Genomic DNA, 23,064 nt, shown 5'->3' with positions numbered 1-23,064 from the left:
GAGAAACTCTGGCTCATGTAATGCATTTTCTGTCTTGGACAACTGCCATCTACTTTTGGAATTAGCAACTGCATTATTCCAAAAAATGTGTAAAAAGGAAAAAAAGTGCACAAGGTTAACTATATGCACCAATCATCATCGACTCTCCAATGCGGGGGAGACCTTTGGAATGGAATGTCCCAGGACCAGACAGCTCAGAAGTGCCGCTGCCACTGCCCCTGACAAACGAACAGCCAGCATTTCCGTTCCCGCCATGCGTCGGGGGTCAGGCGACATTTTACTATCCGCCTTTTAACTGCTGGGAGTTGATAAATGGCCCTGGTGGCCATGGACACAGCAGGACATCCATGCAGATCTGCTGTCCCTGTGCAGCTCTGCAGCCACAGACGTCCTCACAGTGACCAGGGGGGCCCCGAGGGGCCGGCGTGCAGAGCCCTGCAGGGAGGCCCCAGGGGATCTCCTCCCTCTGGCCAGCATAAATAATTCTCACCATTAAAGATTAATTTGTTTGGTTCTGCAGTGCCTTAAAACCTTCCCCTCCAGTTCAAGTGTTAATTAACCAGGCAGGTGACACTGAAGCCTTTGAGCGTGGTTTCCCCAACAGGCAGTAGTTGGATGCAGCTTAGGGTGCAGGCAGCCTGTCTCCAAGTGCAGGCTGCACAGGAAGCTTCAAACCACCCTGATGTAAACCCTCACTGCTGGGCCCACTCCACCCCTGCAGAAACGGGACATGGGGAGGAGGTTGCTGAGGAATACGCATTTTTAACTAGCTTCTCTAAGGCTCTTCTCCAGAGGGTGGGGGTTACCTGGGAGAAAGGATAAAGAGAGGGTAGATTACCCAGAGGGAGAAACCCAGTTCTGGGCCTCCTCCTCCCCCAGGCCCCAACTCTGAGCTCCCACTCTTGCGTTCTCTCTCTCTGTCTCTGTCTCTCTCTCTCACATGCACAACACACACACACACATACACACACATACTCCAACTTGGGCAGCTCCTCTTGAGCCACTGCCTGGCCTCCCTGAACCCAAGCAGGAGATCCCCATGCCTGAGGCCCCCGTCTGAATATCCTGAGGTGGTGCACACCAGGGTTCGGCGCTCTTGGTTCTCAGCAAGATGTGCAGCTGCCTGTCCTGGGAGCCCTTGCCCACCTGTGAGCTCTGGCAGCTCAGGTTTAGTGCTAATGAGAATGTGCTAATATGGCCAGTTAGGGAATTTTAAGAGGGACCTCTAAAATTCTCCATCAGTAGGTCTCCCCACATCCAGTCTGATAAGTTCTGGTGTCCGATTAGTCTCAGTGATGGTGCAGAAATACCTAACACTCCTTTAGGAGCATTTGAAGTCAGAGCAGTAATTTCCTCTATATGCTACACAGATTTATTCTCTTGCACAATTTCAGAGGCTTCACTGTCATCGTTGTTACATTTCTCATTGTTTTTTTTTTTTTTTTTTTTTTTTTACCAAAAACAAGATGTTGTCTGCTGAGTTATCTGCGGAGAGATTTGCCAACCCCATCCCAACATTGTGCTGGCAGGAAAATCAGACTGTCCACCAGGAGTGACCTCAAAGGAGAAGAATTTGGAGAGTGAAGCCCCTGAAACTCCTGGAGGAAAAAGAACAAACAAAGGAAAATGGGAACGAAATGTGAACCATCAATCGGGCCATGATCCACCCACACAGCATGGCCAGCCGTGACCTGTTCAGTGCTGGGAGTAGAACAGTGCAGTGACAGATTCTAAGTCAGGAGCCGCTATTCAGAAACTATCCTTAACACGTCCAAATGTGCAGGGGAAATTCACAGCCTCAGCAGAGTGTAGGTGCCAGTCAGTTGGTCGGAATAAGGGGACCCAGGGATGCTCTGGCAGGTCTTTATGCTGTAGCCCGGGCAGCTCCGCAGAGAGTGTATGGCAGAGGCCTGCACAGCGCAGTAGCACGTGAAACACACACACCAACACAAACCTCAGAGTGTCCACATGGCCTGACACCCAGAGTCCCCCATTCCCTTCGGGATGGCAGAGAGAGGCGCGTGAAAGGGGTCCTTCTCTGCTGAGGCCGGCAGGGCCCTGGGGTCAGGCTCGGCGGGTGGGATCCGACAGCCCCTTGGGGTATATTTATTCTAAGTAGATCTTTCAGTGAGAAACCAACTGAAATTCCAGCCCCATGCATTTCACGAGGACATTCCACTTAGAGGCAATAAATCAATACCTGCATACAGAAACAAATAAATAATAACTGTGAAAAAGGAGAAAAAGGAAAAAAGTCCTACCAGAACCTTGAACTTTTCCCGCACACCCTCCCTTTAAACCCCGTGTTTTCAATTACGCACACGGAATCTATATGGATGCTAATATGTTTGCATTCCTGGCTTTCATTTTATTTTTTTACAACTCACCACAGGATAGCAAAGTCAAAAATATACTATTCTGATCAACAGGACACATCTGTGGTGAATCCACACAGAAGCAATTAATTTCCTGGTGGTATTTTTACACTGGGAGCCTTATGCAGGTCCCTATTGTACAAACAAAAACTCCAGACAGCTCCTGCTGCCTGATAAAAAATAAATCAGATTGCAGAGGGCGGTTTGGCCTAGGACTGCTACAGGCTATGACTTGTAATGAGGCATCCCAACACTAATTATGAAGCTTATTAAAGAGAATTGTCGAACTTGTACCAAAGTGCACGTGGTAATCACGTTAAAGAAGGCAGGCCCCGGGAACCGCAGCCCGCGCGCCCGAGCTCGGCAGAGTGGACCACGCAGAGACAGCCGTGTGTGGATCAAATCACAGGAACAATATTATTGTGTTTGGCAAATTGGTCAGGATAAATTTGATCGAGGGGCAGGTGAGAATCACAACAGCTTGGTGATAATTCACACATCAGAGCCTGCCTGCTCACTAACATCTGGCAGGGAAGGGTCCAAGAAACTGTCAGGAGCAAACGTCGCCGACACAGTGTTTTATTATTAAACTTATTCCGAATCTTCTCAAAGGTTGCAAAAGCAATATTTCAATGTACTCTTTCTGGAGGGTAGGGAAAAAAGATTAATAAAGATGTTAGGAAGCTGAACTGCTGTGAGATTTGTTTAATTATTCCCCACAGGACTGCCCCAGCAATCTGCTGACATTTAGCCCCGACCTTGCAAATCCTCAGTAAATATTAATATATCAACTCAAACAGGGAACGTTGTTTCATTGGTTCACGGAGCTTGGAGAGATTCGCCACAGCAGTGAAAATAATGTGCAGAACTGAGGAAGACGGGCCTCTTTGATTTCACCTTCTGCTGCACACATGAGCTGGGAGCACCAACAAAATGGAAATGCCGCTCCTTTGCCACAGCTGTAGAGTGACACTTCAGATGCCGTCGTTCCCTTTGTACAGCCTGCTGGAGTCATCCCAAAACCACAGTGGCAAGAGATTAGAAAGGAGGCAGAAGGGGAGATGGAGAGAGGAGAAATCACACTCTATTATCTGGAAGAGGGGAAATTTTAATACTGCGGAAGGCCCGCCCTCCAGTCCAAGCCAGGAGGAGGCTCAGGGAGGGTCAGACCCCCACGCCCACCCCCAGCCCTGGGATCACCTCCCTTGCTGCCCTCCCTGATCCTGTCCCACACGCTCTCGTGTGTAGATCTGAGATGGAAATGGTCTGTTTCGATTGAGAGTTTGTTAAAGGAAACAAAACAAAACAAAACAAGACAGGTGCTTTTCAATTCTGCCATGTGTCTGTATGCATATGGGTTGGTGGCGGTGGTCTTTTTGGAGGGTTTTTTTTTTTTTTTTGAGCCTTAAATTTAGATAACTATTACTGACTTATGCCCATATGAGTGCTCTGAAATTCCCAATGTCCCAGTGCTTGCTGTGGGCCGAGGAAGCCTCCACTTATCGGGTGTAGGAAAGGGGGCTTTGGGGCCACATTTGGCTTTCAGATGTACTGCGCTGCAGAGTTAATGCGTGATTAATTTTATTCATAAAAATGTTAATCACTTCATTGTGAGATCTTTTTAACATTCAGTGCAGCGAACACCTTTTTAATTTCTCTTGCCCACCATCTCGCAGATGTAGTTAATATTTTCATACATTGCTGCAGCTATCCGAGGAACTGGCAATTAACCATACGTTTAAAATTCAGTAACAGCGCAGCTACCGCAGCCACAAACAGCACGCAGAAGACAGAGAAAAGCGCACCAAGGCTGCAAGTGGCCAGCTCGGAATCCAGAGTGTTGTCACCCCCGCTGTCAGGGCTGGAGGGCCCAGTGTGACCTTCTGGGGAGCCGCCCAAGAGTCCCCTCCCCCCAGCGCCGGTACAGATCTTAAACCCGCAGCGCTGGAAATCGAGCCGGCTTCTTCCCTGTCGGAAAGGGCAGCTTTAGAGTGGAATCGGCATTAAAAAGAAAGCCCTCAGTCTAGGAGATTTCATCTGCCTTGAAGTTTTCCCACCACCGCGTTGTGCCACCGAGCGCGGACCGCGTGGACGGCGGGAGAGTGGGGCGGTGGGCTCGGCTGGGGGGCGGGGCAGGGACGGCGGCGCTAGTTGGGTGCACCGGTTTCCTCCGCCCCTGGCCCCAGGGCTGCCCAGCCATTGTGTCCCCGCATCCAGTCAGCGCGCTCAGGAGGATGGATAGGATAAATGGATTAGTGGATCAGAGACACCCGCTGTGTCTTCTGAAGCCAAACTGCAGGCACGGAGAGGACGGCCCCAGGGGAGGAGGGCGGTGACTGCAGGCCTCTGCCTCTCCTGCCCCGGCTTGACCCGAGACCCTCCTTGCCTTCAGGCGGTCACGTGGTCCGGGGGAGCCGGGACATCAGGGACGTGGGCTGACTCCGGTGCACCCTCCGCGTGGTCATGCTTCAGGCCTGCAGCCCGGCTCCTGCGAAGTGGCCTACCTGTCCGTGGGGCCTACCTGTCCGGGGCCTACCTGTCCGTGGGTCCTGCTGTCGGCGGCGCGATGGAGACGCAGGCGCGCTGCACCACCGGGCTTCAGGGACATCTTTCTTCTTTGCCTCCCCACTTAGGCCAAGGACAGACTCTCAGGAGCTCACGGGACCTTCCGCGCCCCAGGCCACTAAGGTGACCTTCCGCGGGCTTTAGGCACTTTGCCTGCTTGAACCTTTTCCTCCATTGAAAACAAACGTTAAAAATTATATTTTACGACTCCATTGGTATAAAGACGAATATGTTGATATTACATAGTAATACATTCTCTTCTACCTAAAAGTTACCTTGTTTTTCATTTGAAAATAAATTAAAGCATTTTCGTAGGCCCCTAAAAGTATGGGGACCCAGGCTGGAGCAGGCAGGGGAGCGCCCAGCCTCGCCGGGTATGCGGCCCCCTGCGCTCGCCCCAAGGGGGCCCGTTCTCAGACCTCATTATCTGCGCTGGGGAAGGGGCTCTGCTTCCAGCCGCCAGTCTCGGGGTACAAAAGGCCGCCAGCGGTCCCCACGGGATGACCTTTGGAGGCCTTTTAGCTGGGAGCCATAATTAGAGGCGCTGGCTCGGTGGGGAGCTGGAGAAGCCCCGCGAGTCCCTCTCCCCACTGAGCAGCGCAGGGATTGCTGCGGGGGTTTTTCTTGGAGGCCATTTATCAGGCACCCCAGGGCGCAGCCAGAAGCCGGGAAGTTTCTGCGGCCGGGGCTGCAGGAAGCCCTCCACAATCTCAGCGTCCCCCAAACCCACTCACAGGGGATGCAGGACCCCTCAAGGAGTTGGCTTCGTCATCACACCCGGAAAGCGCCCCCTCCACCGCTCTGTTTCCCATGCTCCCACACTGTATTTGCCTCCCAGGGCCTCCCCAATCTCCTGCATGCCCACCCCTCCTGAGGTCACATCCTCATTTGGAGGCCAGTGAGACGGCAGGACTCTCCATGGGGCCAGATAAGTGACAGGGCCACCAGGCATGTGCTCAGTGTCCTGTACCCCAAAGCCGCCCCCTCCAGTTCCCGAAGGCCCCAGAGCCCGGCTGACTCCAGACATGGTACTCAATCCTGCGATGTGGCCCAAGTTGCACAGGCTTTGGCCAGAGACCACCGGAGCCGCAGCGACCTCCCCCCCACAACGAAGCTCCGCCCCTCCGCGGAGCCCGCCCGCTGCCCCAGCCTTCTTGCCCGCCAGCCACCGACCGTCCCTGCCTTGCTTCCTTCCCTCCTTTTTGACCCCCAACGCGTCCCTACCAGCAAACCGGGCCCTGTCCCTTTGAAGAGAGCGTTCTTTGTTCCACTCTCCCCAAATCGATGTCCACAAACTGCAGCTCCTTACTCCATGCCTAGATGGGCATATGGCAGCCAGAGGGGGACTGGACTGGCGTTAGGTCCCCTGCTCAAGCGAGGGGTTGGAACAGAGGGGCCAGGGCTAGCCCCACCATCCACATGGGGACCAAAAGCCTGCCCCAGGGTACCCCGTTCTCTCTCTCTCCCCGCCTTTCTGGCTCCCTCCCTCTCTCCCCAGCTTCCTTGCTCTCTGGCACAGTCCCATCTACAAGGACGACTGAAACTTTATAGGGCATGATTCATCGGGTGGCGCGCCCCTCAGAGCCAAGGCGCGTATTACATTAATCAGTGTCAGACCACTAAAACCGAGATATGAATATGAATTCTCCATATTGCAGGCGAGATAGATGTGCGGGTGAACGTAATTGATTGGGGAGGGAGAGCAGGGTGGTGGGAGCAGAGATTTCAGAGGCTACAGCAGGTCAACCACTGGGGTGGCCCACTCCCAAGTCCTCAGCACGAGAAGCAGGGGTGGGGGCAGGACTGATACAGAAGGGCTGCACCTCTGGTGCCTCCTCTGTCACCTACACTGACCTGGGCTAGAGGTGACAGGATCCCTGGACTGGATTTGTTTCCTGTCCCCATACCCATACACATCTCCAAAAAAAGCTCAATATAAAGGCAAATCCTCCTCCATTTGGCACACAGTGTCTCTGTCCTGCTTCCCCTCCAGACAGGGGCCCTGTGTCTAGCACATCAGTCCTGGGGACATCCTTAGCCTACCCTTTCTGGACATCAGTCTCCTCCCTCCTGGTCACAGAGCTTCTGCTACCTCTAAAACTGCCCCATGCAGCGTGAGAAAGGGAATACCTTTGCTCAGGCAGCAAGTTTCTCCAGAACTAACAGGGCTTTAGTTTTAGAGGCAAGGGAGGTTTCTGCATTTTCTAAGTCCACCCCCGCAGATTATTTCAGAATGTGAAACGATGGGCACACGGGGTGCTCTTCCTGCCCTCCTCCCCCCAACATGTAAGTTGCTGTAGTAACCTGGAAAGATGTAAACAAATACTGCACAAAGGACAAAAATGCTCTTCAAGGGGCTCAATTAAAATTTCATTTCTAGCTATTCACTGGAGATATTCTGAGGCTGGCCATCTGATTTCTTTGCAAGGGAGCTTGGTTCTCTGGAGGGCATTCAGACCCTTCACCTCTAGGCCACTGCATTTAGTGCAAGTGCTGGCCCAGCCACCTCAGCAGACATGGGCAGGAAGGCCCAAATGTCTTGTACAGGGAAAAAAGAAGAATGGAAATAGGAGGTGTGCAGCCAGCAAATGCCGGCATGAACCGTCCTATGTGACTCAGGGAAACAAAGAGATGAGCAGGCCCAGGGCGGAGAACTCCAGGGTCCTGGCGAATTCCACCTGCTGTTTCCAGCAGTCGCCCAGGAGGATCTCCCAGCGCACTTGGGATTCCAGAGCCCTGTGTATGTGACAGAAAGTGTGCAGGATGTGGCTGGGTAAAGCTCCTTAGGGGTGCAGTCTCTCTAGGGACACAGGATTCATTTAGTCCCAGTGGTCAGAGTGCAGTCTGAGGCCCCTTTCCAGGACGTTTGGAATGAGTAGCTCAGGGCCCTGATGATGCACGAAGCCCTAGCGTCGAGGACAGAAGAGGAACACCTCTCTGATGTAGCAAGCCCCTTGCTGGACAATAAAACACCTGGCATAAAGCCCGGAGACCACTCCCTCCCACCAATGCCAATAGCCTACCCAGCAGGCTGGCACCCTCCAACACACACATACAAGGGACATGTGGGTGCACACCTGGGACACAGAACAAGCCTCACCGCTACAAATCCAGGCACGTGCCCAGGGAGCCCCCAGGCCCAGTACCCCAGATTTGCGCCACACCCCAAGAGCTGAATCGGCGCTGGTCACGGCCCCATTCCGAGTCCGGACCATAGAGGGCGCCGCGAGCACGTCGGTTCAGAACGCTAAGCTGCTCCGGCGGTGGCGGCCCAGCCCGCCGGCCGGTCCACTCGGATCCGCAGCCCGCTCCTCCACGGGCTCCGACTCGCGCGCGCCCGCCCTCCGCTCCGCAGCGCGCGCTTCCACACGCCGTCTGTCCACTCGCCCTTGGCGACACCTTTGGAGCCTCCTCTGCAGCTTTTCCTCCAGACTCGAGGGCCAGGAGAAAGCCTTTCCCTCTAAACGGACGGGGCGCAGGGCTGGAGAAGGATGCTGGCGCGGGGAGGCAGGCAGGGCGCCTCCTCGCCCTCTCCAGGAGACGTGGGCAAAGGCACCCCACCCCGACGTCCCCTGCTGCCGGCCGCGCACCCAGTCCCCACGCGCAGCCCGGGAGCCCGCGGGTCCCCAAGAGGCTTGGGAGAGAGGCTGAGGCTCCGAGTTAGGGGTTAGTTGCGGGGGGATCCTGTCCAACGTCTAGGACTCGGCCTTGTCCCCACTAGACCGATTTCCCCCGCAGCCCACATCCTGGCTGGCAGTTTTGCAAATGTTTGCTTTCTCAGGTTTCCCGAATTCCACAGTCGTCTGCGCCCCGAGGGCCTCTGCGGGGCGTCCGCAGAGCCTCTCCACAGTGCGGCTGCTGTGACACGACAGGCTCTGAAGGACGCGGCCGGTGGCCCGGCTGTGCGCTGCTATCTCTCGGCTCCCGAAACGTTTCTCACTCGCGCGCGTCCTTGGCCAGCTCTGTCTCTCATTGTTCCCTAACTTAGCTCCAGCTGCCTTCTCCGCGGCCCAGCCGCGGCCATCTGGGGCTTTATTTGCTCCTGGCTTGCTCGGCGAGCGCGTCGAAGGGCGGAAGACTCAGTCCTCCCAGGAAGACCCAAGCCCCCTGCCCTCCTTCTTGTCCTCCCCCTCCCACCGCAGCCGCAGCCCCTCGTTCACATGCCTGGAGAATCCCCGCACCGCACCCCTGCCCGCCGAACCGGGGAATTTAAAAATGCCTTCCAATTTTTCCATGTTAGATTTAACCGAGTAACTAAAAAATACATCCAAAGCAATATTTCTTATTCCATCATTTCCACACTCTACCCAGAAAACGACCCGGCGCCACGGTGCACTGTTTAGACAACTAGTTATAAATTGATTTCGAATCCGAAGTTTTCCTTTAAGGGTTGTGAATTGAAATTCTTTCCATTTTTGCCCACCTTAAAAATATCGTTTTATAAACTGCCTAAAATTGAACTTATTTATATCCTGAGAAAGGCATGTGCCAGATGATGGTATAAGCTTTGGAAAGAATTAAATTGGCGACGAGAAAGTACCCAAGTGACAATATTAACAAATCCGGCACCAACCAACCAACCAAAAGTGCTTAAACACTGGCCTTTTGCGTGAAAACACACTGCGAAGGCTCTCTTTGAGAAGCCTCTCTCCCCAAGACAAGTCCTTGGGCCCTGTCCAGGGCTCCAGGACGGGGTACACGCACCCCTCCCCCATCCCACCCCCCACGCGCCTGGCCACACACACAGCCGCAGGAGGGGGGAGCTTCATTTCATTCAGTTTATTAGACAAAAATATATGATTTAGACAAGTTCGCTGACGCGCTATTTACAATCTGAGATCACTCTATATACAGAAAGGGAAAAAAAAAGAAAGAAAGAAACACGCACTGGGGGCGTTTACCGAACCGGATAATCACCGCCGCCCCGAGCCGCCAAGGCCTGCGCCTGGACACGAGCTCGGCCGAAGGAGCCCCTTTCTGCGGAAAGCGATGGATGGGAGTCGTTGACGTCGTTGTCATATTTGTCCTTTACACCGGTCTGAAATATTTGTCTTAATTCCTCCCTCATTCCCTCCCTCCCCAACTCCTCCCCCCTCCCCCCGCAAAAGTAAAAGACCCTCAATCAGGCTGACGGGAGGGCTGCTAGGATCCGCGGCGTTCCCTCCTGCGGGGCCAGCGAGCTGCAGGGGAAACAGCAAGACAGGAAGACAGGAGCTCTGTGAGTACGTGGACGCTGCGCCTGCATCGCCGGTCCTACCCGCGGAGCCCTGGGCCAGGGTCGCCGGCCAGCCTGGCTCCCGGCTCAGAAGAATCTCAGGCCTCCGCAGCTCACCCAGCGTCCAGGCTGGAGGTAGCGCCCCTTCCATAAGGACTGCACGATCCCCACCGCCGCCCGGCCTCGCTCCCCCAGGGCCCCGACTTCCTCCACCCCAACCCCTCCCCTACGGCAAAAGCAAACTGCACTCACTTGTCGCGTACCGGCTGGAAGGGCGACTTTAACTGCTGTGCAGGCGAATCCGGCCTGGGAACGAGGTCTCTCTCTGGGAGGGATCGGAAGAAGCAGAGGGTTAGGACAGGGAGCCGGTGGGAGGGGGCGCACAGGTGCGCAGGCCTGCTCCCCACCCACTCCCGCCTGCCGCTCTGCAGGGTAACGGGGAGAAACGCTCCCCCCTCGTCTTCCCACCCCCCAGCCCCTTGAGTGGAGCCCAGCCCTCTTGGGAGAGCCCTAGGCCTTGGCCTCGCTCTCCAAATCTCCCAATTCGGACAGGATGAAGCTGGGCCCAGGGCTTAGAGGCCAATGCTTGGCGCCAGCCCCGGCCCTTGCTACCCTTCTCCCCCACCTGGCCAGGCCTCCGTATTCCTAGCTGGGATCCAAGTGGACGCAGCTCCCTGGAGCTGTACCTGGGAGCGTGGGGCTGCTGCGGACCGAAGCTTTGTCTCCGTGGAGCGCCCCCGCCGCTACAGCGATGGGTGGCTGCGGCGGTGGAGGTGCAGGAAGGTGCGGGCCATGGGGCGCCGCATGGGGCGCGCCAACGCCCAGGAAGGAGCGCATATTGAGCAGGGAGCCCTGTGCGAGGAATGCGCCGTTGGTCCAGTTGGAAAACTTGCCGATGTGGCAGGTGTACAGTCCATGGCTGGGCAGGAAGGCGGGGTGTTGCAGCGGCGCGCCAGCGGAAGGCCCGTGCGCGCCCGGGTGGCCTGAGGGCGGGGGCGGCGAAGCCTTGGGCGCGCCGTCGGGGCTGGTGGCCGTCTCAGCCAACGACCAGATCTTGGGCTTGCTGTGCGGCGCACCCTGCAGGCCGCCCGCTGCAGCGCCGGGGCTCAGCAGGCGCGTGCTGCCGGGCTCTGGGACCTCCTTGGCCAGGCCCAAGGGCGAGTCTTGGGGCTTGAGCACGTCGGTGGCCGCCAGAGGCGAGCTCTGGTCCCGAGTGAGGGCCGTAGGGGCGGCGGGCGCGTGCGGCGCCTCGGCCTTGTCCTCGTCGTCCTCGTTGCTCTGGTCTCCATCGTGCTCATCGATCTTGTCGATATCTATGCTCTCCAGGTCGATCTCCTCGTCGTCCTCGGCCTTCTCGGGGTCGCCCTCGGTGTCGCTACCAAAGAGGGCTCCGTCCTCCTGGTCCTTGCTGCGTGCGCCCCAAGTCACTTTGTTCTCCTTCTTGAGGCGCCGGCGCGCGTTGGCGAACCAGGTGGACACCTGCGTGAGCGTCATCTTGGTGATGATGGCCAGCATGATCTTCTCGCCCTTGGTGGGGTAGGGGTTCTTGCGGTGCTCGTTGAGCCAGGCCTTGAGAGTGCTCGTGCTCTCGCGAGTGGCGTTCTTGGGCCGCCCGGGATCCCCATACTGGAACTGGCCATAGGGGTAGTAAGCTGGCGCCGTGTGGGCTGCAAAGGTGGCGGGGTGCACCCCCGGGTTGTCCTTGAGTTCGTACTGTGAGCCCTGCAGCCACAGGGCAGAGCCAGCGAGGAGAGAGAGGAGGAGGGTGGAGAGAGAGAAAGAGAGAGCGAGTGAGAGGTGAATCCCCGAAGCTGGGAAAGACAGGGCAGCCACTCTGCGAGGCTTGAGGGGCCCTGGGCGCCCCATCCCCTGGGGCACTCCCAGGCCTTCTGTCGGGCTGAGCTCCCTAGAGCAGGAAGGGCCCCCAATCCACTGCTGGGGGAAGGGTGGGGAGAACCAGAGCGGACTCCAGGAACTGCTCGTTCACAGATCTTGGAGATTATTTTGTCACTCTAGAAAAGTTCCAGAAACCGTGCCTCTCTAGAGGAGCACAACAGGAGCGGTGGTCCCCTAGCATTTCCCAGGGCCGTCCTCAGTCCTCACCACCGGCAGCTCAAGCAGCCCGGATTTCCAAGTGTATCTTACACTAGCTAGAGGGGAAAACCTTTTAACTGGACTGATAAAACACGGTCTCCAAGCATTAAAAAACCGAGAGCCTAAACCTCCTCCCCCCTTTGCCTTTGGGGCAGGGGGGATGAAAATAATCCATCCCTGGCTTTCTCGGGTAGAATCCACCAGTAGTTTAAAACGAAAGCACACTCCTCTGACCTCCCAAATTAATTTGCATATAATGGTTCACCCGCACTTAAAGGTCTGCAGTGGTGACAGCTAATTTAAAATTTTAATCTTAGCCAACACCAACAACAATAACAAAAACACCATTTGTTTTTTTAAATACAAAAGGAGGGCTTATCCTGTAAAATATTAACGCGAGGGCCAGAAGCAGCTGACAGCAAAGAGGGGAACCGGTTCAGTTTCCTAGGCCTCTTCTGGGTTACTTTATCTCTTAAGTTTGACTTTGATCTGCAGGGAGCAAACACAAACTGTTTGCAGGCATTTAGAGGCTCTGATTTATTTGCAATCAATATTCTTTTTATCATCAGTAGTAAAACACAGCAAGTCAAATTATCCCATCAGGTTTTTTGGTAAATAACATTTTATCTTTCTAACAACCTCATTAGGCCTCATTATTACCATAAATTGCCCAGACAGATATTCACTCACAATTTTATCTTTTGACTTTCAAACACCCAATCATAATGGCTGGGAAACCTAGGCCTAGGATCTGGGTTTGGATTTAGGCTTATTTTCCAAGAACAGGCAGGAGAGCTGGAGGAAACACACACACACCTTTTGGGAAGGATTTTTACATATTAGCCGCATAGTTAAAAAAAAAAAAATCAAGCCGGCCCTAGCTCACCTCGCCACAGTCACAATGGAAAACATCCTGGCCAGCAGCTTCCCCCACCCCAAACAGAGCGGGCTCTCAAATGGCACACATCTGTATTCAAAATTTCTGTAAAAATTATCATCCTCCACGTAAAAACAGTCGAGTTGCCATGCAGCCAAGGGAACTCCGGACTGGGAGGAAGTTGTACAGAAGATTTCTTTGACTAGTTTAGTAATTGTGGCCACAGAGACAAGGTTTCTGTGGCCAGATTTCGTTTTTGCCTAATCGTTGCGAAATGTATCATGCGCTTTTCTAATTATTATGTTTGTAATTGTAAAGACGACATTTCAGCCTCGTCTCTACTGGGAATTCTTTTTGAAAGGACACCTTGTAAATCTCTCGTCGCTGCCGGGGCGTCCCGGCTGCCAGAACAAAATGGGGGCTGATCTTTTTCCATGGCAGACACGAAAGGCCGGGCCGCTTTCAGAGAAATAGGCTTTCTTTAAAAAACTACAAGAAAAGTGACAGAAAAACACGCCTGGTTCGTTGCTCCCACAGAGTTGGCGGGTATGTAGTCCCAGTCTCTCCTTCAGGGAGTGGGGAGAATTCAGGGGTGCCTGGAATTGCGTTACCCCAGAACACAGTAACGCCGGCGGGGGCTGCCGCCCGGCCTCCCGCGCCGCCCGCAGCGCAGTTCACGCGCAGCCCGGAGTTTACGCCCCGATCTTGCAGTCAGACCAAGGAAAATGGATCATTTGGACCCACAGACAGGCCAATGCCCCTGCGGAGAATTAAATGTGCACCCCCGCCCCCCACCCCCGCGCACACACCCTCACTGGGACGGCAGACTAAGAGGACACCATTTATTTTAAGCCAAGGGACACTGTTTTCTTTAATCCTCCATTATGTAACTCGGGAAGAAAAGTGCTTTTCTTTAGGTGCAAATGAAATGAAAACTTTGGCAACTTACAAAAGTAAAAGCAAACACCATTTCAGACGCCCAAAATTATTTCAACTTAATTTTGTTTAATCTCAAATTCGCACACCCGCCATTAAGAGCTCTCTCTATCCGTCCGATCTATTGTTAGGCTTATTTTGACTAACTACTAGGCTTTAAAGGGTCCTCTCTGGTAAACTCGCACACAACTATCTCGGTTCTGCCAAAGAGGGAGAAAATCGAGTCTTCCCGACCCAGTCCAAGAGCTGAAGAGCTACGCGAGCGGCATCCACGGCCAGGAAGGCGAGTCCTGCAGGACCCGGCGGAGCTGCCGGAGCCCATGGGCCTGCTGTGGCGCCCTAGCCGGTCCCGGAGAGTTTGTCCCCGACCTCCAGCGCAGGCAGCAAGTCTCAGGCCTGCTCCTGAGGTTTCTCTCAACTCTCGCCACGACCCCTTTCCTGGCTCGGGCCTTCTGCTTTCCCAGGCCAAGACGGCCCAGGCTTCTCAGGAGGGGCCTCTCCGCGCCCCTGTGTCACCGGGAGCATGGCCTTGCCGCCTGGAACCTGCCAGCAGGACCTTTCCCGCTCCTTGTCCGGAGCCACGTCCACCCGTCATCTCTCCCGCCCGCGCGCCCGCAACCCTCGCCACGCTCGCCTGGGCGCCTGAGACCGAGAGGAGAGGCAGCGGAGGCGAGGAGGGCGCGGGGAGGCCGGGCACACTCACCATCTGCGAGAAGAGGCTGAGATCGGCGGCGTAGGGCAGGAAGGCGCTGTAGTTGGGCGCACCCGCGTAGGGTCCCGCCGCCGCGTACATGCCCAGCACTGAGGTGACGGCGGCCGCTCCCGCGCCAGCGCTCAGCTCCGCGGCCCCCGGCCGGCCCGACGAGGCGGCAGCTGCAGCAGCTGCGGCCGCAGCCAGCACCCCTGGGCGCTCGCTGCCGTAGGCGCCGGGCCCCGCGGCGCTCAGGTACTGCGGGTAGCCCAGCTGCGGGAAGGACATGTCCGCGGACGACGCGGCGGCGGCAGCGGCGGGCAAGTATAAAGGGGCGGGAGAGGGAGGCGGAGGCTGGCGGGAGGGCAGATCGGAAGGGACGCGGCGCTGGGGGTGGGGGCGGCCGGGCGGCCGGGCGCGCTGGGGCCGGCCGGGAGGTGGGGGCCGGTCGCTGCTCCTCGGCCCGGTGCTCGCTGGCGCCCGGCTCCCGGCTGCGCCCGGATCCGCGATCGCGCGCCGACTGCGGCGGCCGCCCTCCGCTCGGCGGCGGGGCTTTCAGACACAATTTGAAGTTGATGCTTTGATTGGCATCCCCTTGAGCGCAGGCCCCGCCCCTGGCTCCCCTCCCGCCCCCTCCCTGCCTCCCGCCCGCCCGAGCCGGCCGCTACCGCCCCTCCCGGCGAGCACGTGGTGCCCCGCGCCGGCCGGGCCAACTCCTCCCGCGATGGGCGCGCGCGGCCGGGCGGCGGGTGCGGGCCCGGAGGCCGCGGGCTCCTTCCCGACCAGCCCCCACGGCTGTTTGACAACCTGTCGACACGAGTTTACAGCTGTCTGACACCGGGGTTGCAGTTTCGCAGCCGAGGTGGGTCCCCTTTTCTACAAAAACAACTCGGTGCCTGCTTTTCTACCGTTCGGGCAGCGGCAAGGGGCCGGCAGCCTGGGCCTGGGTGCCAATGAGAGCCCGCGCGGAGAGGCCTCTCCTCCGAGACTGGGGCTGCCTTGGCCTCCCCGGGACATCTTCGGCAGAAGTGCACCGGGACGCTCGCCGCGCAGCACTAGATCAGCGTGGCGTGACACCCCGATGAGAGGCGCACGTCCCGGTGGTCCCCCCTAGGTATTAACCGATCGTCTGGCAATGCCTGGCCTCACTGCACTTGGAGAGGCGGAAAGCGGCTGCGCTCTGCGGGCTTTTCAGATTGTGAAAACTTTGAGAAAGGGCAAGCCCGCTGAGTTGCTTGGGGGAGCCAACGGACGCAGTCGCTGGCGGTGGGTTCTTGGGGGGAGGGGAGGGGATCTTCAGCGGGGAGGGGAGGGGCTTCTTTTTTCGCTGATTAAGCACCGTTGCAGCCGGAGGGAAACATCCCCCCACGCCCCCGGCGATGGGGGAAGCCGGCGTGGCTAGACGCGCTGGTTTGTCCACTAGGTGTGCAGATGCAGGAAGTAAACTTGTCTGGAGCGCGCGGACCTGAGGCGGTGCACGGACAGGCAGGGGGCAGGGCGGCCACTTGGCCCCACTGCCCCGTGTCCGTCTTCTCCCTCCATCGCCCCTTTCCATCCTTATCCTCACCGGTAGAGCTAGCTGACGCGGTCCGGCGCGGCGCGCTTGGGGCTGCCTCTGGGTCTCTGCAGGCCTGGCAGCAGCGTTCCTGGGAGGGGACGCCGTGTGCACGATCCTCCTGGCCTGCCGGCACCGGGACGGCTCTGTCAGACCACTTCTGCGTCGCGCTCACTTGGGAGGGGAGCGTGCACAGGTACCCGCCCGGGTCCCCGGGCCGCTTTGCGCGCCACCTCCTACGCAGCGGCCTGGGCTGGGAGTGCGCCCCCACCACTGCAGTCCCTGGAGCTGGACACCGCAGGAGTTTCAGCAGCAGACCGCAGTCGGCCTTAGTCTCGGCCTTATGGGGCTATGGTAGGAAAGCTACCTCTGGACCCCGCCATGCTGTGCTGCTGGCGACCTGAGCCACCGGTACCCTGGACCCTGGCTGGGCCTCCACCCCTTCTTCGCCCTGCATCAGTGCAGAACCTCCAGGCCTGGGACTCCTGCAGGCACTGGGGGGGCCCTCGTTTTCCAAGCCCGAGGACAGACACTGAGACACCGCATATAATTAGCAACAATAATGCCCATAACAGTAATTACTAATTACCAGCTCTGAAATCAGACTGGATTTCTCTGCTGTGAGTCAGATTTCCTTCCTATTCCTGCTGCCCCCACACACTCCAGAACCCCCTTGCAACTGCCAGAGCTCCTTTCCTGCTTTGATTCAGGGGTCCTGGGTGGGCATTGCCCGCTCCAACTCTGGGAGTCCCTCACTGCACCTTCTTCCTGTTCCTCAGTCCACCCCCAACCATCTTCTAACCCCAAGATAGACCTCCGACTCGAAGCCCCTCTCCTCTACCCAACCTTTGCAGGTGAGTCACTGTCTGAGAAATGGGTCAGCCTGCCACTGTCCTGTTTAGCAAACTCCAGGGTCACATTTCAGTGTAACAGGTAAATACAGGTGAGATCAGCCCTCTTGTGTGGCCTGGAGAATGAGGTGGAATCTAAGTCCAGAGACATTTCTCAGTCTCAGGATTCAGCTGCACTGATTGATTGATTGATTGATTGATTTCCTCCTTCCCACCCACTTCGCACAACTGCCCACCCCATCTTCAGGTCTCAGGGCATCCCAACTGGGGTCACTCCGTATCTGTCACCTTGTGGGGAGGCAGGATGGGAAAGGAAAGGCTGTCTTGCCCCGAGGCCAGCTGGCCGTGCCTCCCTTCTGTGTCCTGGCTGTATCACCTCCACTGTGGGCATGAAAAGAGGGAAGGCTCCTGAAGACACCGCAGAGGTGAGGAGGAGGATGTGACTGGGCCCTACCTGGAAACTTCCCTGTGAGCCCCGCCAGAGGACTGTGCAGTTCCCCGGAATTGGCACTACCAAAGCCTGTGTACTTTGCAGGTGCACCGAAGCCTGCTTCCCCTAGAGCAGCCTGGGACACCCGGGCTCTGCATACAAAAGGCTGCACCTGAGTCCCTTGGGCTAAACCTCAGTTCTAGGAGGTCCTAGCAGAGCAGGCTGTGACTCACCTCCTCCCTTCTTTTTCCTTGGCCCTTAACCAAAAAAACTTGTACCTAGAACACTAGGAAGCAACTGGGAGAGGGAGAGACAGGAAGAAAAAAGTGTCAGCCAAGCATCTCACTGGAGAAGGGGAGGAGCGGAGAGGGACCCAGGACTCAGGGAAGAGTTGCCAGAGTGTTTCATCTTGCCCTGCCCCTCTTTCTTGCATCACAGGGTTAAGGGGGGCCCAGAGCTCCATGGCCTGTTGTCTGGGATCCTTGGGACTGACTTGAATATCCTTTAAAGAGAGTCCTGACTTTCCCCTGGAGGGGCCTTCCTGGCTCACCCAGTTAGCCTCTCTGGAGTCCCAGACCATCCCTCTGGTGGCTCCTGGGGTGCCAGGCAAACAAGAGGGGTCACCCGGGTCCTGCGGGGTCCCTCGGGCACCGGAGTGGGGGTGCCCTGTGGCTCCATCTGCTTGGCCATTGGAAACCGAAAACAGACGGCCCCAGTTGCACTATGCTGGATCGCCAGCCAGGAGAGATCCTCTCAGTCACACCCTCAGCCACCGTCCCTGCCTAGCAAGGGGATGGCTCAGACAGGCCCAGCCACGCCTCAGGAGGCTGCCCTAGGCCTGAGCGGACCCAACTCAGTCCCTGCCTGGTCGTCACTGTGCGGGAGACGGAGCCAAAGATCCGTGCGGAGCCAGACCTAGGGGTCGCTGCGCGGCAGGACCGGAGCTCCGCCTGGCCGGCGTCCCCATCCGGTCCGGGAGCCTTAGGACAGGAGCGCCAGTGCGCCCTGGACCCCAGGCAGTTGGCCTAGCTCGCCGGTCAGCGCGGAGGTGGCGGGCGGCTGGTGGAGCCGAGGTCTGGGATGCACTTGGCTTCGCCTGCAGCTGCGGGCGCGCGGAGCGCGGTTCCGAGGCGGCGCTGGAGGGAGGGACCGGCCAGGACAAGGGCCCTGGGTGGCGGGGGCGGGGGACATTCGTGAACAACTCGCGCAGTGCAGCCAGGTTGATTTTTAAGCAGGTTTTAACGTTTGACGGAAAGTTTACCTGCTCATTGTTATTTTTGTTATTAATCACTCGGGAGGTCTCTAGATGGGAGGGCACTGCACTGTCGTCAGTGAAAAAGACCGAGGTCTCCTCTCCCCAGCCCTGCAGCAGCCTTAGTGTGAGCGGCCTCCCCGCCCATCCCTGGGGCATATTTACCTGAGGAAGAGATTAAACCCAACAGCCTCCTCATTTACAATTTTATTTCTTGGGAAATAATTCTTCACTGATGTCTAGCTCTGCCATCCGAGTGTCTCAGATGGAGACGAGGCAGCTCCAGGCGACCGCCTCCCCCCCCACCCCCCCACCCCCGCCACCTTTGGGACCAGCCTCCAGGACTGGGCGACGAAGACTCATCACGGGGAAGCAGTGGGTGGCGCGTGGCCTTGGTCGCTTGCCTTTCCAAGTGGCCATTCTCTGCTCCACCGATGGCAGGGCTGCTGCGCTGGGCCACCGCTCGACGGCGGGCCTGGGGGCTTCCCCTGGCCAGCACCGCGCCAACCCCAGTCGGGCCCTGGGCCCAGACGTGCGCCCTGATTTATGAGTCTTGTTAAATACTCATTAGGTTGCGCACCTTCCTCCCCCAGGACCAGGAAGCCACCTTGCTCCGCGACAGCGAGGCAAGGGTTAGACCTTCCCTAGCGGCTGAGACGCGCGGGGGCGCGCAGCTGCAACCAAGCTACCAGTAGGCGCCAAGTCAGGACCCCAGCTGGTTCCGGCTGGGAGGACCCCATGGCTCCCAAGCCCCGACCCCTGAGTGCCCGACCAGCCCTTGCTCGCCACTCCTAGCAGAGCGCGACAGCCTCTGAACCAGGGGGCCAAAAGTAGCACAGAGAGAGCTCCCGAGGGCGCGGCGGCCCGCGCAGCCCTCCTGGCCCGACTAGTGGAGTCGGCGCGCGCGGGATCCCACGCAGTGAGCGACTCCGGGGAAAGCCCGGAAGGAAACGCCCGGAGCGACGGACACAGAACTGTGGGACGCTCAGGGCGGTGCCCTGCAGGGATCTGAAAGCCAGGCCTCCTTGGAAGGAGGTTTGCGCTCCCCTCCCGGACGCTGCGGGCGGGCTCTCCACGGGGGCCGGAGTTCCCCACCAGCGCAGGGCAGAGGACTGGCCCGCAGTAGTCCGACCCTTAGTGCCGCTATGGCGTCGTCCCTGAGTGTCAAAGGAAGGAATTACATGCGTGTGCACACACGTAAATATTTTATAAACCACCCCTTAATTAACCAGATCATTTCCATTATGCCTCCGATATGACCAACAGCAACGGTGCGAGGGTTTTCAGGGTGTATAATTTGATGTCACCAGACGGTTGCTCGGGGGCAGAAGCACAATCGCCATGCCAGCTGCACTTGTATTTATTTGTTTTTCTGCCTTGTTCCTGTAGGGCTCCATTATGCAGTTTTTAATTAGTTTGTGTTTGTATTTCTCCCGTCCCAAATCAATGCCATCCCGAAGCAAGGTGATGTAAATTCTTGCAGTACAGGTGTAGCTGCCTGCTCCGGCACACTAGCAAGCGTGTGTCTGACAAATGAAAGCGGGGCTGCCGCGCAGCCGACTGTCAGCTCTCTCTCGAAAGGCACAGATCAAAGCCAGCTGGGACTTCTGCACCCCCAGTGAGCTGTGACTCCTAATGCCATTCCAGAGGACTGGGCAGATCGCAGCGTAGGGGACAAAGTGACTCTTCATTTTGCTCAGGTCCTTCGATCTTTGGGCCAGCGCTGGCCTCCGGACCGCCTTTCACTTAGGGCCTTGCCAGCAGGGCCGCACTGCCTGGCTGTGCACCCCTGCACATAACCCAGCACCTGAGAGAGGGCAGTGTGACTTCCTGCCGGTTCTGCTAACCCTAACCTAGAGACTTAGAGGCCCGCTTATTCTGGAATCTCTGGACATGAATCACCCTCTTCTCCTCATGTTGTGTTTGCAGTCTCTTCCTTCTTGAAATGACCTCTGTGGAGTGCTTGTAAATCTATTCTCCCAGGCACTGGAGAATTCTTTCAAAGCTTTTTTTTTTTTTTTTTCCAGTCGAACAAGAGATTGTTCATCTTTAACTAGGCCACATAGAAATTATGATTCAACAGCAGTTTATATTTAATTAGAGTAATCTCAACTTGAATTTAATTACCTAATGAATTATTTGTTTAAAAGGTAGAACGTCTTGTTTGCCAAGTACTGTGCAGACCCCTGATAAGAACTTATGTTATAAGGACATCACAGGCATGTTTAAGGGCTATATTTTAACCCTTTGAGTCTGAAACTGTTATGGTACTCACACAAAAACTAAGATGCCTGTGGTCTGTTGCTATTTTATCTCAAAACTCATTTCATGTTGCTTTCAGTGCCATTTCCCCCCTCCTGGTGAAGTCAGGACAGTTGTCTATTAGAGAGCTCATTTTATGTTTAGTCTTTATAAGGAAGTGGTGCATCCTTCAGGGAAACTCCAGTCAATCTACTGGGCCTCAAGCCCCTGCCCCGCTCCTCTCCCAGCCCAGCAACTCTGGGTCCCGGAGGCATTCCTGCTAGGAGCAGGAAGTCCTTCCCAGAGTTTGTCAAACTTACAGGAAGGGAAGTTACCACATCCCAGACATTCACCTTACCCTTAGTTCCAAAACTGTGGAGTAACTTCATTTCCTATTTTTTTCCAAAAGGAAGTGCAAATCACTCTAAGGTGTGCTATCCTTTGAGAGGCTCTGAGGCAAACTTGTTTCCAGGTAATGCCAATAGCTGGTGCATCTAATGCAACTTCAAGACTTTTCTATCCCTGCATGATGGAGTTTCACCAGGGAATGCTGAAGAGAGGCAGAGAGCATGTCACCCTCTCACTGTAAAGAAAACAGGAAATAAGAACACCTCATAACAACTTGGTTGAATTTCACTGTTATTTTTATTAATATTTCAATAACTTAATAATTTTTATCAATATTTCAAATAATTTAATTGCAGGCTTGGGCACTATTGTCACATAAATATTGAATGTTATTAATGTAATGTGCAACCAAGTAGGAATGGGCTTATAAGAAAAAATACAATAATTTTATAAGAATTATTAATTTTTGTTTCTTTTTATGATTTTTATTATAGCTGTGCATTTTGAAATTGATGCTCTAACAAGCAATATTGGTTAAATTATAATGTAAACTTAATTATATTCAATTATGGTTACAGTAGCATCTTTCTTCCAAAAAAACAGATCTCTGTGAATGCATATGTAATGCTCATTTATGAATTTACTTCACATATTCTTCCCAGTAACCACTGACCGTAACAACCAGAGTGGATGTGCGATACCAGTTCAGGAATGATAATACATTTCTCAGATCTGAGCAACCCAAGCATGATTTCCTAACAGAACTCTCAAAGGAAATTATATGTGTGGGACGGGAGAAGGGAAAACACTAAATGGGATATTGATGTTTGACTCTTCCAAAAATGTTTGAAATTTAGACCAAATGGTGTTTTATCTCCCCTATCTTCATATGAGCCCTCAACCATTTATACTGTTAGAGATAAAAGCCCACTTAGGAGATATTCCTTAAAAACAAAGCTACTGAGAAACGTGTGCCCACAAAGTGCGTCCTGTGGAGAAGGCTTAGCATGTTCCAGGTTCCCAGCGGGTGTGCACCAGACTTCAGGGTGGAGGGTCACAGTCACTCTCCAGAAGAAAGTGCTTTTCCACAGCCCCTGTCAATGGCTGCCCTTCCCAGATGCTGCTTTTGGTAGAAGCAAGTCCAGAAGAGCCTGCAGAACCCGGCACATTTCCTCGTCTGCCGGGGCAGCTGCAATCAAGCACCACAGACTGGGGGTCTTCAGAGACAGACATTTATTTTCTCACAGGTCTGGAGGCCAAAACTCCAAGGGCAAGTTGTTGGCGGGGTGGCCCCTGCAGGCCCCTCTCCTCAGCCTGCAGGCAGCTGGGCTGTGTCCACGTGGCCTTCCCTCTGTGCCGCAGATCCCTGGGGTCTTTCGGTGTACCCAAACTTCCTCTTTTTGTCAGCACAACAATCAGATTGGATGAAGGTCCCTGCTAAGGGCCTCATTTTAGCTTCATCATCTCTTTAAAGGCCTTATCTCCAAATGCAGTGGCACTATGCTGTTCTCAAGGTTAGGCCTCCGACATACAAATGGGGGGGCATGATTCAGCCCCTAACTGCATCTGTGGCTGCCTGCACCCCCGCCCCACGCAACGCCAGAGTTCAGTAGCTGGGCCGACAGCCACTTCCA

General features: G+C 55.7%; 1 protein-coding gene across 1 annotated transcript; it reads right to left on the bottom strand.

The window, feature by feature from the left end:
- Positions 1 to 9,704: 9,704 nt before the first annotated feature.
- IRX1 (iroquois homeobox 1) lies at positions 9,705 to 15,316 on the bottom strand. The gene is made up of 4 exons (XM_045565689.1): positions 14,766 to 15,316; positions 10,842 to 11,877; positions 10,408 to 10,480; positions 9,705 to 10,120 (listed from the first exon to the last, which is right to left on the bottom strand). The coding sequence occupies exons 1-4, from the start codon at positions 15,039 to 15,041 to the stop codon at positions 10,063 to 10,065; spliced, it is 1,443 nt and encodes a 480-aa protein (XP_045421645.1). The 5' UTR covers positions 15,042 to 15,316; the 3' UTR covers positions 9,705 to 10,062.
- Positions 15,317 to 23,064: the final 7,748 nt, after the last annotated feature.

Source organism: Lemur catta, chromosome 12, assembly GCF_020740605.2.
Source record: "Lemur catta isolate mLemCat1 chromosome 12, mLemCat1.pri, whole genome shotgun sequence".
Classification (NCBI taxonomy): Eukaryota; Metazoa; Chordata; class Mammalia; order Primates; family Lemuridae; genus Lemur; species Lemur catta.
Note: the sequence above shows the minus strand (reverse complement) of the source record. Positions and strands in the feature narration are given on the sequence as shown.